This window comes from Eubalaena glacialis, chromosome 4 (assembly GCF_028564815.1).
Source record: "Eubalaena glacialis isolate mEubGla1 chromosome 4, mEubGla1.1.hap2.+ XY, whole genome shotgun sequence".
NCBI lineage: Eukaryota > Metazoa > Chordata > Mammalia > Artiodactyla > Balaenidae > Eubalaena > Eubalaena glacialis.
In genome coordinates this window covers 61,826,226-61,842,487 of record NC_083719.1, presented here as the reverse complement: position 1 = coordinate 61,842,487, position 16,262 = coordinate 61,826,226, and the positions used below count along the sequence as shown (strand labels likewise).

General features: G+C 34.7%; 1 protein-coding gene across 1 annotated transcript in view; it reads left to right on the top strand.

Annotated features, from left to right (window-relative positions):
• AP3B1 (adaptor related protein complex 3 subunit beta 1) overlaps window positions 1-16,262 on the top strand; it is a 259,512-nt gene that overhangs the window by 169,189 nt on the left and 74,061 nt on the right. The window contains exons 18-20 of the mRNA XM_061189377.1: window positions 3,123-3,231; window positions 6,050-6,197; window positions 8,641-8,788. Coding sequence (XP_061045360.1) covers window positions 3,123-3,231; window positions 6,050-6,197; window positions 8,641-8,788 — 405 coding nt within the window. The remainder of the gene's footprint in view (window positions 1-3,122; window positions 3,232-6,049; window positions 6,198-8,640; window positions 8,789-16,262) is intronic.

Here is a 16,262-nt window from a genome sequence, read left to right as displayed (position 1 = left end):
TTATATTGGCTGATAGATTGGTTGGTTGGCTGGCTTCTATTTTCATGTGCTCTTCTAAGCATTAACTATCTTATAGGGACAGTACTTAAATAACCTATTTTCTTATATTCATTTCACCTGTCCAGTTCAACAGATACAAATTGATTTCTTTTTCATTTTGCTGACTACATTGTGAAAATTAATAATTGGTAGCTTATTATGGAGGATAATTATAATTGATAGAACTTGGTTGGAAAAAAAAGTCACTCTCCGTTGATGCCATGCAGAAAACAGTTTCAATCTGTTGGTCTCTGGACATACTGACTTAAAATTATACTATAGAGACTCAAGTAAATATAAAAATAATGCACATAGTTTTATTATAAGATGCAGCTGCAACAATGCAGAAAGTACTGTTCACATAGTCTTTCATTCTACCTCACCCCTCTAAAGTCCCACCAGTGTATTTCATGCACGTAATACATGTGTTATCCTAGTTTTACTATAAAGTGATCTTACAGGGTCACATCTTGTTACTATGAAATATAACTTAGTAAGAATAATGGCCTAGGCTTAGATAATCTGATATTTTAATCAAAACAACATGAAACCTAGTCACATTGACACTAGAAGTCACTTTGCATTGCATACTACCATTTCCAGGATATCAGATATGATATATATTTATATTATGACACCAGTAAGTTTTCAAGATTCTTTATAATTTTTTTTTGCTTAGTTCTAGGATGTTCTTTTCTCCCCAGTTACAGAAGAACTGTCTTTTGCATATCAAGGGTATTTTGCTTTATAAACACATCTACTATCAGTTACTATCAGTATTTTATCCTACATAGGAACTTTCAAATTAGTGCCTTGCTATTCTTTTCCTCTTCTCTTTTCCCTGTTATTTCTTTTGCTTAGAATGATACAATTATCATAGTCATAAAAGACCATAACAAAAAGTAAAATATTTTTATTGTTAGTCTTTACCCTTTAAAACCTAAAACTCCATGAATAGAGAGTCCATGGCCATGTCAAAATAATATACCCCTTTGAGCATAGGCGCCTGATGTTCCTTATATGTTGACTCAGTCTTACCCTGAAAGCCATAGTCTAATTAAGTAATTTTTTTCCTATAAATTAACCTCACACACTTTTTACTAGCCTTCAGAAAAATATTACTTGTTTGGATTTAAGAAAAATATGAACTTCACTGTTCACTAAATACAGGAGAAATTTGTTTATAGAATACTATCTTCATTTGTAACTGGAGGACAGAGCATTTTAAATATACGTAAAAAAAGAAAGGAATACTGCTGATCTTAGGTTACTATCTTATTCAAATATATTTGAGTAATTTTTACTTATTTTTCTATTATTGTCCAGATAGTAGTTTTCCAAGTTACTGAAACTTATCCTTTTAAGCAACACATCTTAAGCCCATAAGCCCTCTAGATCAGTAGTTTTCAAACCTAGCTGTACACTATAATCATACAGAGATCTTTAAACAAAACAAACCTATGTCAGACCTGCACCAGACCAATTAAATCAGAATCTTAGGAAGTGAATCCCAAGCATTAGCTTTTTTAGTATTAGTATTTTTATTGTTGGTATTAGTATTTTTAAAAATATTCTCAGGTGATTCTGACATGTATCCAGTGCTGAGAACCCCTCTTGAATAAGAACCTCTGTCCTACTATAGATTTCTTTACAACAAAATGTTACTCTAGCAGGCTAGCACATAGTAGAAGCTCAAAAGTGTGATAAATAAATGAGTCTTAACCATTCTTGACCTTTTAAAAAATATACATTTTCTTGCCCTTTAAAAGAGAGTGTATGAAACATGATTTAATTTTTTCTTAATGAATCAAAGTCACACTATAAAAAAAATTTCTTTTACTTTAATACACTGTATTAAAGTTTTTAAGGTGCTATCACCCAACTAATGATTATTGTGCCAGACACATTTAAGATATATCAGTGTACAAAATATTCAAACATCTCTGCTCTCCAGAAGCTGACATTCTAGCAGGGATAGACTGACAGTTAAATATATAAATTGTATACAGTAGTATGTTAGAAAGTAATAAGTGCTGTGACCAAAAAAAAAAAGACTAGAGCAAAGGAAGATCAGAAGTACCAGGCATGGGAGGTTGGAATTTTAAGTAGAGTGGTCCTCCCTGAGGTGGCATTTGTACACCACCTGTGAGGGAATGAGCCACGCAAGTCGTGTGGGGGAGGATATTGGAAGTAGGAACCGCTTTGGGGAAAGGCCTGAAGAGGGGAGCATGCCTGGGGTGTTTGAAGACACTGTAAGGAGTGGCTGGAGGGCAGTGGGCAGGAGGGAGAGCAACAGCGGGAGGACCGAGGGGACCTCAGGCACGTAGGGCTGAGCAGAGTGCTGTAAGAACTTCATTTTTTCCTAGTGAATGGGAGGCCTTTCGCAGCATTTCAAACAAAGAGGGACTTGACTAGAGTTAATCAAATCATTCTAGCTGCTGTGTTGAGCCAACTTGGAATGGGGGATGGGAGGTGGGCATAGATACAACATAGCCGGTTAGAGACTGTTGTAATCCGGGAGAGAGAGAGCTCTGACCAAGGTGGTGGTTGTAGGCTTTCTTGATGCATTAGATGTTTAGGATAGAAGAGAAAGACAGAAGCCAAGATTCTGTCTTGATAGAACCCCAAGATACCCCAGGGTTCAGGCTCTTGAGATGGTACGGGCTATGTATTGCCTACACTAAGTATTTTCTTTCTTTTTTTCTTTTACCTCAGTATCAAGCTGTGAACTTGAATTTCTTACTGCTGTTACTGTGTCTGCCTCTAATTGCCCTCATCTCTTCTAGACTATCTTACTTTAGTTTAAATCTTCTGTAGACCAACAAATACACAAGTGTTTAAAATCATATGTTACAACAAGGTTGCTGATCTAACATAATAGGCTCTGAGTGAGAGTTTATGTTCCTCTGCTTAGGGGTAAACGAACCAGTGTCAGGATTCTCAGAGTTGCCTTCTCTGTTGAGGCTTTAAACTTCCTTCTGGGTTCACAGAGTATTCTGAATGACTAAGTTTACCTGAAGACTGAATCCCTTAATGAGAATTCATTGATATTTACATTTTTACTTTTTTTTTTTTTTAATCAGGCAAAAGAATGGACCCCAGCAGGAAAAGCAAAGAAAGAGAATCCTGATAAGAAATTTTATTCTGAATCTGCAGAGGAGGAGGAGGACTCTTCTGAGAGCAGCAGTGATGGTGGGGTTTTAATTCATTGAAAAACATTGTTCACTATAGCTTATATACTGTGCTTCCTATAGACCAATAAGGCCTAGAACATAATATTCAACAAGCTGGTTTAAATGAAGTTTATACCATTACAATAATTCCTTTCACTTACATATCACTGTTTTCAAAGTAATTTCTAACGCCTTTTCATTTGACATTGCCTCGTGGACCCACAGCTAATAAATGATAGAATTGAAACGGGAACGCATGCTTTTCTGAATTCTAACCCACACTGCCTGTGATATTCATTAGCATATTGAAAAATGTAATTTTATATTTGATAAGCCTTTAGTGGGGCCTTTAAAAGTAACTTTTCTTTTGTATTGGGTTGGCCAAAAAGTTCATTCGGGTTTTTCTGTAAGCTGTTACGGAAAAACCCAAACGAACTTTATGGCCAACCCTCAATAAAATGTAAAGTTTATTTTTAACCTTGAGCAGTCTGTTCTTATCCATTTTTTACTCTTTTACTTCTACATGAAAGCTAAAATTAATAAATCTCTTGTGTATTATAAAGAAACAAAGAGCTAAAAAGATTGAGGGCAACCACATGCAATGAAAAAAATACTAAACAGGAAGGATCTAGAAGTCCTGAGTTTTAGCCAAGCAAATTGAATAAGGCACTTACCTTCTCTATATCTGATAAATGAAGAGGTAGAGTTAGATGCTTTTTAAGTCTCTTCAATACTGAAAGTCTGAGTGATTTGCATAATAAAGTATATATAGGAGTTACATACTCTTATTAACAGTTAACCTAGTAAACTTATCTGATCCAAGACCAAATGACATCTCTTTCTTTTAAAACCTTTGTTCCTTGGGAAGCCAGGGCTGCTCACTATTACTTGGTCATCCATTACCTGACATTAAGGTAATTCATTCATTTTTTCCTCTGTTTCCCCTGTCAAAATCTTTGTTTTCAGTATCTGATAAGTTAATCTGTGGTGCATTACCTTCTGAAGTAATAACGCTGAAAAATGGGGGAAATTACTTCAATCCAAAGAGTTAATGCTAAAAAATATGGAATTTCAGGAATGATATAGACCATTGAGAAAGATATGTTATGTAGTTGAGTGTTTCATATAGATATTTGTCTCCATCCCATTTATTCACAAGCTCCTGTCTGTTTAGAGTCTAACCTTTTTCAATACATATTTGAAATATTCCATTAACATTATGCCTTTTCATGGGATTATCTGAGTACTTATAATAGGGAGTCATATGGCAGGAGTTCCATTCTGGCTACCAGAGGAAAGAGAGAACTTTTCTCATTAGAAGTTACCAGTTTTTTTCTAGTGAGCATGCCTTCTTGAGGATAAACGAATTTCCTCCAGGATTTTCCTAACTTGAAAATTTAAATAAACAGTGCCTGAAGTGAACTGGACCCAGATTCATGTTGAACTCCCATGTAATAACATGAGAAAGTAACTTAGATGCTATACTTTCTTATTTATTTATTTATTTATTTATTTATTTATTTATTTATTTATTTATTTATTCATCTATAGCATAAACGATTTATCTAAGTTAATATGTACGTGTGCTTAACTTTGATATCACAACAAATTCAAAATATTTTTATTCAGTTTTGTTTTGCCTTTGTAAAGTTTGGGTAAAATAAATTTTGCTCTTTGTAAAAGCTGATGATAAAGAGTGCCTTACCATGTGGCAGGCACTGTTGTGTCCCAATCACCTTTACATGTTTCAAATCATTTAATCTTCACAACAGCTCTTTGAAGTAGCCTTTGCTGAAAGGAAAACTGAGACCCAGAGAGGCTGAATAACTTGCTCAGTCTTACAACTTGGTACACGGCAGGGCCAGGGTTTGAACTCGGACATTCCAGCTTGAGAACTCATGCTTATAACCACTTCAAGCTGTTCCAAAAGAATATAGGCACTCCTAGCTTTTCGCTGTGATACATGAATTAATCCTCATAAAGTAGCTATTATTTACCTATTAGAATACTGTTTTAACTAGAGGTTACGTTCCTGCCTGAGGACATTTCATCAGATAGATCATAGGCCGGGACAACAGTTTGTCCTCTTATCTAGGATACAACTCTGCACCTATAATCATTTCAACTAGTAAAAAATTATGCTTCATGTTTAAAATACACATAAATATACTATATGTATCACTTCTGCAAAGAACCCTAGAATACCATAATTTATTCATAAAACATTTAACTATATAGTGCCTCAGTGTAACTTTATCATTTCTTTGACCTATGGAAGACTCCTATACTAGCTAAAATAAGTGCTTTTTAATTAGTGATGTTGCTTTATTGCCTTTGAATTTAGGAATTTTTGAAGACGATTTGAATGACTCATTTTCCTCTCAAAATTGGTTCCTAAGAAAATTCAACAATCCTTTCCTTTTCTCTAAATAAAATTTCTCATTATAAGTAGAGGAATTAAAATTATTTCTTTATTCTTATATCATCCTCATAATCATTCTTTAAATAAAAAGTTTTTGCCATAGCTAAAATACTTATGGGTTTGAAAAGCAAGATAGGCTCACTTTGGTTTAGTTGGTTGATCTTTTCTTTGCCTTTCCCCACTCACTAGCAGAGTGCCTTCTCTGTGCATTGGAGTCCCGCCATGCTTACCCTGCCGCAGGGTTCAGGAGTCTAAGTGACCAGAGGGCAGAAATAGGAAATGTGGAACACCTGGGGTCCACCAAACTAAAATTCAGCATCTGGTTTCATTTGTGATGAATGTTGACACTTACTTGTGTCCTTATGTATAATTAAATGGCTATAAATCAAGGAGCATCTGGATATCTTTTTTTCAGAGAGTGAATCTGGAAGTGAAAGTGGGGAACAAGACGAGGAAGGAGACAGCAGTGAGGACTCCAGTGAGCGCGAGAGTGAGAGTGGAAGTGAGTCAGAGGCAGAAAACAAAAGAGCAGCCAAGAAGAACTCCAAAACCAAAGGAAAAAGGTGAATTATTTTGTCAGAATTTCCTTCAAAAACATTCTGTGGTCTTTTCCCCCAGTCTAACATTGAGTGAGAAAATAAGTGTGTGTGTGTTTTTTTCCCAAACAGATTTTAAATCTTGTAATATTAACTTAAAATACTAATTCATATTATTCTCTTACTTGTAATGCTCAGTTTTCATTTTGAACTTGAAAAAATCTTGGGATTACATTTTGAAAATTGGTGTAACCTTGGAAGGCAGAGTTAAGTGATCAAGCAGTCGGTATGAAACACTTAATTACCTTTTGAAGCAATTTTGCTGAGGGTGAAAATTAAATCCTTCAACACTTTGCCATTATGTAACGAAGACAATTGATTTTTCTAAATAATGTTATATTAAAAAGATTATGATCCAAATATTAGAGTCAGGGGCTGTGAAGGAAGACGGTCATAAGATATTTAAGTGTTAGCACTTTTTAAGATCTCCCATTATCAACAACATTATCATGTATTAAAGTGTCATTAAAATTTTGAGTAATTGGGGCTGATACCTTGGATTGTCTGAGTCTGTTTTCCCCACTGCTGTCAGTGAGTGGCCTCTGCAGACATGATGGCCCTTTCCCTGGGAGCCTGCTGCCCGCGCACTTGATGAGCTTGCAGCCTAGCTCAGTCTTGGCTGACAGCACTGATTGGGGCGCAGTACGCTCTCTGCTCCTTTTATTACAGACAGTAATTAAAGCAGCTCGCCCTGCCACTTCCATAACAAACACAGCATAATGCTCTAATTATGACTTTATTAATTTAAGTCAGGATTTAATGATTTTAAAAGTGATTTATATTGTTTTTCCTGTTCAGAACAAATGAAATCTGTAGGTTAAATTAATACAGGCTTTTCATCATTGCAAAGTTAAAAAGCTAGTTACCAGTAAATTCTTTTCATTAGATTAACATCTGAAACTCTAAGCAGTAAGGTAAACAATAATTACCCATCAAAATTGAGTGATGCAAAGCAAAATAACACTTTTACCTTCAAAATCTTATCTTAAAGGCTAGAAGTTAAATATATTCAGAATCATTCACTTGTTGCAGCAAGCGAGTTACTTGGTTTGTAGTAGCCTTTTCTTGGAAGTTCTTTGCTTCTAATTTAATATCAGAATATCTATAATACATAGTTTATAAAAAGTGTCATTTCTTAGAAAGGGAAGTTATGTTCAGTGCACTAAATATCCTTTCCAATAGCAAAAGTCAATATACTAGAAATTTATAATCATAAATTGTATTAGTTTCATTCTTTTTTTCTTCAGAAATGGACTTTTTTTTTTAACCCATGTTTGAATTTTTTAAAATTGTTTATTATACAAAAGGAAATCTCAGATACATTCTAAACCTTACATTTTTAAGTACATGTTTTAACCATTAAATGGGGGATAATAAATTGCCATTCTTTGCTAGGGGAAGAAAAAACAACAACGTACTTTTTAGTCATCAAATATAATTACATGTGCTCTGAGATGTTACCATGACTCCATTTTTAATAAATAGCAATCATATTTCCTCCACAAAATTCAATTCAGGGAAATATCGATTCTTCCCTTGCCTCACCACTCTCCCTCCCTGTGTGTTTTTCTGCTTGTCTCTTAGAATTTTTTTAAAAAACTTTGCCAGTATAACTATATGATAATTTTTTAAAGCTAAGGGGCTTTAAGTATCTTCAAAACCACCCTTTAGTAATCATAACTATTTATGACTAACTTTGAGTTTTATACTCCAAAGTATTTTCATTTGAAGGGAAAGAGTATTGGGTAGTGGAGAAAATATGGTCTTTATAGTAAGACAGACTTGAGTTTAAATTCCAATTCCACCCCTCCTGGCTGTGTGTCCTTGAGCAAGTTACTTAACTTTCCTGAATATTATAGGATAATAATGCGCCCAGTAAGAATATGTTAGAACATCTGAATTAGATAGTTGCTTATGAAGTGCCTAATAGTCTTTGGCACAAGATAGATTTTTTTTTTTTTTAACGAAGTGGATTTTTAGAACAATACACACACACACACACACACACACACACACACACGGTAAAGAGAACTAGACCTTCAAATTTGAGCAAATAAAAAAGACCACAAGGCATCTCTTTTCCCCTGAGAGAAGACCTTTTGGCTATCTTACATGTTATCTCTTCTTGGAGACCTACTTCCCTTGCCTTCTGCCTGCCTTATTTCTCTTTTTCAACTCATGTGTCTCTTCCTCTAGAAGCGTTCCCACTCTCGGTCAAGTTTGTTTAGATGCTCCTCCAGGTGTTCTCATGACACAGTATACTTTATTACTCAGTGAAATACACTTCTCTATAAAGATTTTGATTCACAGCCAAAATGGACAAATGGTAACACTTGTCATTTGTTTTTTCAAACTACTTAAACTTGTTTATATAAGTATCTAATATTTCAAAATTTATTATTCTGATTAGTGATTCTGAAGATGTGGATAAGGAAAATGAAAACTCTAAAACTTCAGATTCTTCCAATGGTGAATCTAGTTCAATAGAAGACAGTTCTTCAGATTCTGAATCAGAATCAGAATCAGAAAGTGAATCTGAATCCAGAAAAGTTACTAAGGTAAGAGATTACAAATTTTTGTAACTGAAAATAAATAGTCTTATAGTCTTTTCCCAATTGCGAATAAATATTTCTGAAAATTTGTGTTTTGTTGAGAATCAAGAAACCAGGCAAGGAATTTAATATGTCACTGACAACTAAAACAAACACCATCTTTACTCATCCACGCCTGTGATTTTATTTTGTTTTTTTCTAGATTATCGCTTCCCTTATAATTCAGCTCTGCAGAGAAGTTAGAAACTTTTTTTAACCTCACCCTTTCCAGCAAAAATTAGAGACCTCAGTGTTATGAGTATGACATTTTTGTTCTTGGCTGTGATGTGACAAGGGAGGCTTTTGCCAAAGGGGAAGTAAAGGGAAGTCACGGAGATAGTATTGAGCAAAGAAATATAAATGTACATGCATCATAAGAAATTGAGACTAATATGCTTTTTAAAATATATTAGGCATTTGGATAATAGAATATGTTTAAAGGTTTAATTAAAGAGTATGCATTCTTTAATAGTTAATAAAAATGCAACAGCCATATATTTAAAACAAATGCAAGAACCACTTATAACAGAATGATTATGCTTTTTGGTATAATATTTGTAACACCAAAAGTTGTCTGCTTAGCAGCAAAAAAATAAAACCATGAATTGGAAAAGTGTAGTTTTTAATACACAATTCAGACCTAATACATATCTTTCTGATCTTTAATTATTATTCCCTGCCTATAAATGGATCATGGGGTTGCTAGGTTTCAAATGCAGTGGTTTTTATAAATAAATGTATTATTCCATATGTTGAAAATATGGTCACACCTTGCCCTTTATTGAATTCAGTTTCTTTTTAACCTACTATATTTTTCATTTATTTGTTTTGGTAACATGAATTTCTTTAATGTCATTTGAGTAGCCAAGTATGAAAATAAATTCATCAAAGTAATAATTGCCCTCCTTCATCCAGAGATTTATTGTTAAAGAATAAGCGTATTTAAAAAAAAAAAAAAAAAAAGAACAAGCATGCTTAAAAATTGGCTAGTATCTGTCTTACCTTATTTCACATATTCTTGAATATTGTAAAACCTATTTGAAACTTGAATTTATATTTAAAACATATCTATGTATAGTATATAATCTAGGATTTTTATTTTTCAAAAATTCACATAAAATCTTAGAGATTTTTAGGTTTATTAATCTGGCCTCTTATAAAAATTTACCACACAGTGAGTTTGATATCCTCTCATTTCCTACTTAAATTACAAAAAGCTTAAGATGTTATTTAAAATAAAGGAGCTTTAGGGCTTCCCTGGTGGCGCAGTGGTTAAGAATCCGCCTTCCAGTGCAGGGCGCATGGGTTCGAGCCCTGGTCTGGGAAGATCCCACATGCCGCAGAGCAACTAAGCCCGTGCACCACAACTACTGAGCCTGTGCTCTAGAGCCTGAGAGCCACAACTACTGAGCCACGTGCCACAACTACTGAAGCCAACGCACCTAGAGCCCATGGTCTGCAACAAGAGAAGCCACCGCAATGAGAAGCCCGCGCACTGCAAGGAAGAGTAGCCCCTGCTCGCCACAACTAGAGAAAGCCCGCGTGCAGCAACGAGGACCCAAGGCAGCCAAAAATTAATTAATTAATTAATTAAATTTTTAAAAAAACACTTATTAAAAAATTAATTAAATAAATAAATAAAATAAATAAAGGAGCTTTAGAAATTGAAAATACAACCCAGAATAAGAAATCTGTGTTTTTTAAAATGACCAAACAAGAAATTAAATAATGGGAAGTGGGTGGAATTAAAGTGAGTTGTTCTTATGAAGTTTTGTAGAAGTTGAAAAATTGTAGACTTTAGTGTCTATATAGTGTTGGGCTTTAGGGGACCCCATTAGAATGCCACAGAGGTACCCCAGCTCAGAGATTCAGTTTATTTCTTCTTTGGTGCGTTCAATGATCAGATTAAATCTCTTAATAGTTGAAAATATTTTACTGTAGAACAGCAGTATAGAATTTCAAAGTAATGCAGTGAGCCAAGACTCTTGAGAAATTCAGGTTTTACTCACATTGTTGATAGTTTTATGTCTATGTGTTTTGCTTATATAGTTCATTTTCTCTATATTATAATGCCTTTCCTGTCAGTAACAGGCAGATAAGCTTGTTTGTTTTAATTTATATTCTCCACCTTGGAGCCACCATAACTATTTTTTTCTTTCTATTTCTTTCTGAGTGATTTGAAGTGTACCATGCAATTACAAGTGTACCAGTTTTCTAATAATGGGCAACTCTGTAATTGTAGGAAAGTCCTCCTTGCACCAAGTGTTGTGGCTTCTGCTCTAAATTATGAGTAATGAAGGCAGATGGTGGGTGCTTTACCTTAATTTAGCATGACAGTATGTTAGAGCTGAAAACTCATCTGCCTTAAATCTGCAGCCCAACTAAATCTATACTTTTACCCTCTCTCTTCCTTTTCTTTCACTTGGACAATGTATTTTGGGGATATCGAGCATGAAAATGGGACTTTGAGGGTATCTTGAATATATGGCTTTAAAAACAGTTCATTTTATGGTGGTCCTATGAGATAAGTATAATGTTCTCCTTGTTGGAAGATAATATCTTTATGCTTCAGTTTCCTCATCTATAAAGTAGAAATGCTAATACCTACTCTGCTTTTTTCAAGTGCTATTACAAAAAATCAAATGTGAAAGATCAATGTAAAGCCCTGTATAAATATAAAACAGCAGTGTTAACATCTTTTAACTTGAACATTCATTCCCTGAGAGACCAACAGTATTAGAGTTACAGAACACCAATGCTAAAAGGAACCGAAAATTTTTTGTAACTCTTATGTCTCCTGCATTTTCCAATTCTTTTTATACCATTCAAGTTAGGAATTAACGTTCAGGTGTGACCCCTTACCTGCAGCCTGTGATCCCATCTACTTTTTGCAGAAGACTGAGCTGATATTCACTGTAAGCATATCCTACCTCTGTGCTCTCTGACACACAATCTCGATTTACCCTCCTCCTTTTTCTTTGAATGGAGCTTTGAGTAAGCTATCCCTATCCACATAGCTGAGAATAAGTCCTATTTCCTTTTGGCCTTGTTTTGTGGATAATCGTCTGTGTCCATTGTGCCTTCAATCTCTTTTTTCATTAATTTCTCCTCCACCAACCAAAGCACTCAAGGCTTTCCTAGCACTTAAGAGAGGAGAAGGGAGTGGAAGAGAAAGAGAGAATGTGTGAAAGTGAGAGTTCAGAAGAATAATCTAGATATTCTCCAGCCACTACTTCTTAACCCAATTATTTCTTAGTCCCTTTTAAATTGGTTTCTACTCCTATCACTTCCTACAGATATTGTTCTCTGAAAAAGTCAGCCATGATCTTTCTCCAAACCCAGTGACCTTCTCTTAGTTTATCCTTCTCTGTCTTTTTATATGACTATTCCCATACTACTTGAAATTCTCTGTATCCTTTTTCTTCTGACTTTTCTGACCCTTTAATCTTTTGGTTGCCTCACTTTTTACCTCCTTCTGACACCCAAGTGTGAACATTGCCCCGAAGTTAGTGCTTATTAGTACACATTTTTTTCAAAAATATTAATTGACATGAATTAATTTAGTCCTTTTTTCCTCTACAATTTACTGTTGTAAGACTCATTAACTCTTTTTTTTTTTAATTTATTTATTTATTTTTGGCTGCATTGGGTCTTCGTTGCCGTGCGCGGGCTTTCTCTAGTTGTGGCGAGCGGGGGCTACTCTTCGTTGCAGTGCGCGGGCTTCTCATTGCAGTGGTTTCTCTTGTTGCGGACCACAGGCTTTAGGTGTGTGGGCTTCAGCAGTTGTGGCTCACGGGCTCTAGGCACAGGCTCAGTAGTTGTGGCGCATGGGCTTAGTTGCTCCGCGGCATGTGGGATCTTCCTGGACCAGGGCTCGAACCCGTGTCCCCTGCATTGGCAGGTGGATTCTTAACCACTGTGCCACCAGGGAAGTCCCTCATTAACTCTTGTAGCCTCAGCTAAAACATTTATCTGAATTACTTCCATGGTAACATCTCTAACTAAATCCCTACAACTGTAACTTTTCTTCCCAAATTCAAACCAAATTCTTAGACCTCTTAGGAAATGCTGGTTTCCCAAACCTAATATAGCCCAAAGACATGATCTGTCATTTGGTACCAGCATGCTTTCTGTTCTCCCAGATTTGTAGACCCATAATTGTCCTTGACCCCTCCCTCATCCTACATGTGTACACAGTTGCCAAGTCTTAGAGATCCTGTGTATTATTTTTGATATCTGTTTCTTCTCCTACCACCACCATTGTAGATCACCTCTTCATTACCTTGCCCATAGACCATTGCCTTTGGTCATCCTCAGACACTCCCCCAACCCCAGTCCTTCTCTACAGCTGCAGATTAATTAATTAATTAATTAATTAATCTACAGATTAATGTCAAAGTTACCTATAATGATGCCTCATTGTCATTTGAGTTCAGTAAACTCCTCAGGCTAGCATGTCCAAACCCACCTTTCCAGTCTTAACCTTCTTTGTGTTCCAATCCCAGTGGACTATTTGTGGTTCTTATGCTGTATGCTTTTCTGTTTCTGTGCCTTTGTTCTTCCTTTTTCATCATTTCTCTTATTACAGAAAATATAAGCTGAGGAGAAAGTGGCCTCATATCAAGGGTAGTCCCTCCACTTCTCCTAGTTGAGAATGACTGCATGGAATGAAGGATATTACTGACTAGAGGGTATTACTCATGTGAATGGTGTAGGGACAGTCAAGAGGGTGAGAACCACTGTTGAATTGTTTATGTTCCGAAAGTGTCTGTCATTCAGCACCATACCCTAGCATATCCATAAGACACAAAACTGCCGTCATACATTCTGGTGTCATGTTTGTTTGTTTCTGTTATTGATTGGGAGATGTCCTCGTTTGAAGTCAGGTATTGTCAGTAATGACCAAAGAAAATTATCTTTCTCTTCAGTTAAAGTTATTTTGATGGGCAAGCATATTTTTCTTTGTAGATGTTCTTTTCTGAACCAAATTTAATAAATATTTTAATGTGAGTCTAATCCTTTTTATGAACTAATTATTTTGCCCTAAATGATACCTGTAACAAAATTAGTTTTAAAAGTTCCGTGTTTTCAGTACTTCACATACTTCACACGGTGTTTAGGAAACTTTTTTTTTTTTACACAGAAGAGTGGAGAAAAGAATTAGTAATACAGGCTACATTAAATCAGGAAGAGATTTATATCACTTTATCCTGTGTTTTACTGATACAATTAAGTTATATTCTGCTTGTAGTTAAAATTATGTGTTGAACAGATGGTAAAATTTTTATTTAAAATATTTTTTTTAAGTTGCCAGGGTTTTTTTTTCTTTATTGAACCTAGGCTTCAGTGTTTTTATTACCAGCCAGTAAGTTAGAGTGCTCCCACTGACTATAGTTATTTCCACCATCACCTTGTTAGTCCCACTCTTCACACCTTAACTGTGATAGAGTAGTTCTGATTATATCTTCAGTGTCTATGCACCAACTGCTGAAGATTTAGATAAGCCGTGATTAAAAAAATAAAAATTTTAAGTCATAATTGTAATTTATTGTGAATAATTTTATGTATTTTCCTTATAAATATTAACAGCATTTTAATTACATAAACTGTGTATAAAGCATAATAATCTATCGATGGAAAAATAAATATATTTAATATACTTGTACCTAATAGCATTAAGAGCATTTCCATATTTGAATCAAAGATTAATATGTGTACTAGCTTTGGGAAAAATAGTACTGTCTATATATACCTAGCAGTGTTTGAGATGCTCTTGTCAGTGGTTTTTATCACACGTTATAGGGATCTCACAAAACTTTGCTAGTCCCTTTTTAAGAGGTGCAAAGAAGCTAATTAAATCTTTTACGTGCTCCACGGAGTGGTCACAGGTCTTGTGACTAGTGTACAGATGTCAGTAAATATTAAGATACGCCTCAATAAAAGATCTACCGTGTGAAAAATTCTTGGGTATAAAGTAAATATGGGATGTGGTTTGGATAGATTGTGGATAAGAGTGAAAGGAACTATTTTCTGATTAGTTTTCTGCCCTACTTGAGAAGTAGGGAACAAGTTTTACTTGTGTTTTTCCAAGTATTTATGATTGTTGCAATTACATAACTTCTGTGAAGATTGTAGAATATTGGTTTTTACTCTGACAATTCAAAGGCTTGCCTCTTTCAATTTATGTCTTTTCCAATTTAGTTCATATTTTAATTTCTTCAGAACAGAAATATCATTTCACTTCAATTGAGATCTTTAAAGCAAAGTGAATGCCATTAAGCAAGCTTTCTTATTGAAGTAGGTATAATCTAATAGGGAAGATTTGTTTAACAGTTTAGACTTCTTTTTAACTTATATAGAAGTCTCAATTTGCTGGCAGTGTACTTTTATTTTAAAGCACAGTGTTAAGTGTGAGCCTCAGATTTGTAAAATCAGATGTGTTAGATGACTTGAAGGCAAGAGAGTCATTAAATTGTCTTTGGTTGTTAATTCCAACTGAAAATATTTCATGCAAATACCTTGCCCTGTGAGGCTAGAAATAAGCCTTGAATTTTTGTTGGTTTCAAAGCATAGTATGGGTTTGACAATCTATACGTACCGTTTATCCCGTTTTATAGTTTTAAATTTCAAACCGCTTTATAATGGTTTCCTCTTAGGAAGCATTTTTGATGCTTTTTGTGTCGGATCTTTTCTGCTTGCTTTTTTTTTTTTTCCAATCAGCATGAAGATGAACATGCGTAATAGATTTTTAAAAATCTTTACAAGGTATATTATTACATTTTTTGTTTGTATTATTTGGAGCTTAATAAGTATTTCCAGGATCTTTTATTTATGATTTAAAATGAAATATGTTAAATAGAAATCAGTTTCTTAACCCTGTGACTTTGTATTTCATTTTGGAAACGTTGATGTGTTGAGGTGTATAATCGAATACCATGGAAACAAATGGAGATTTGAGGATGATGAATTGATAACTAGGTATTTTTGTAGTGAGATTTTAAGATCAGTTACTGTTGTCCTTATAAAAGTCTAATACAGTCACTCAGCTGTTAAAAACCTAATCCTCTATTTAAAAAAATATACAGAAACAAATTGTCTATCTTTCTGCCTGATCTCTTCTCAAGTACTAGTACAATGGAAACAGTGGGTGATCTGTCAGTGTGTTTGGTTTGTCAATGATGGTTTTGTATAAATATTGGGAGGGTAAGAAATAAAATTCACACAGTAAAATATGATTTCATCTGCCTTTTCTCTGCAGCTCCATGGCTCATGCTGCGGTGTGAAATTCTCATTTTATACACTTTGCAGGCGGAGCACATGAATTATGCATTGAGCAAGAAAAATCTCCTGCCTCAAGTCCTATATGCATTTACCCAGGTTCTGTCTCTATTACCAAGATGAATTGCAAATGGAGAAATGTTTGATGGAATAGGGCTCTTAA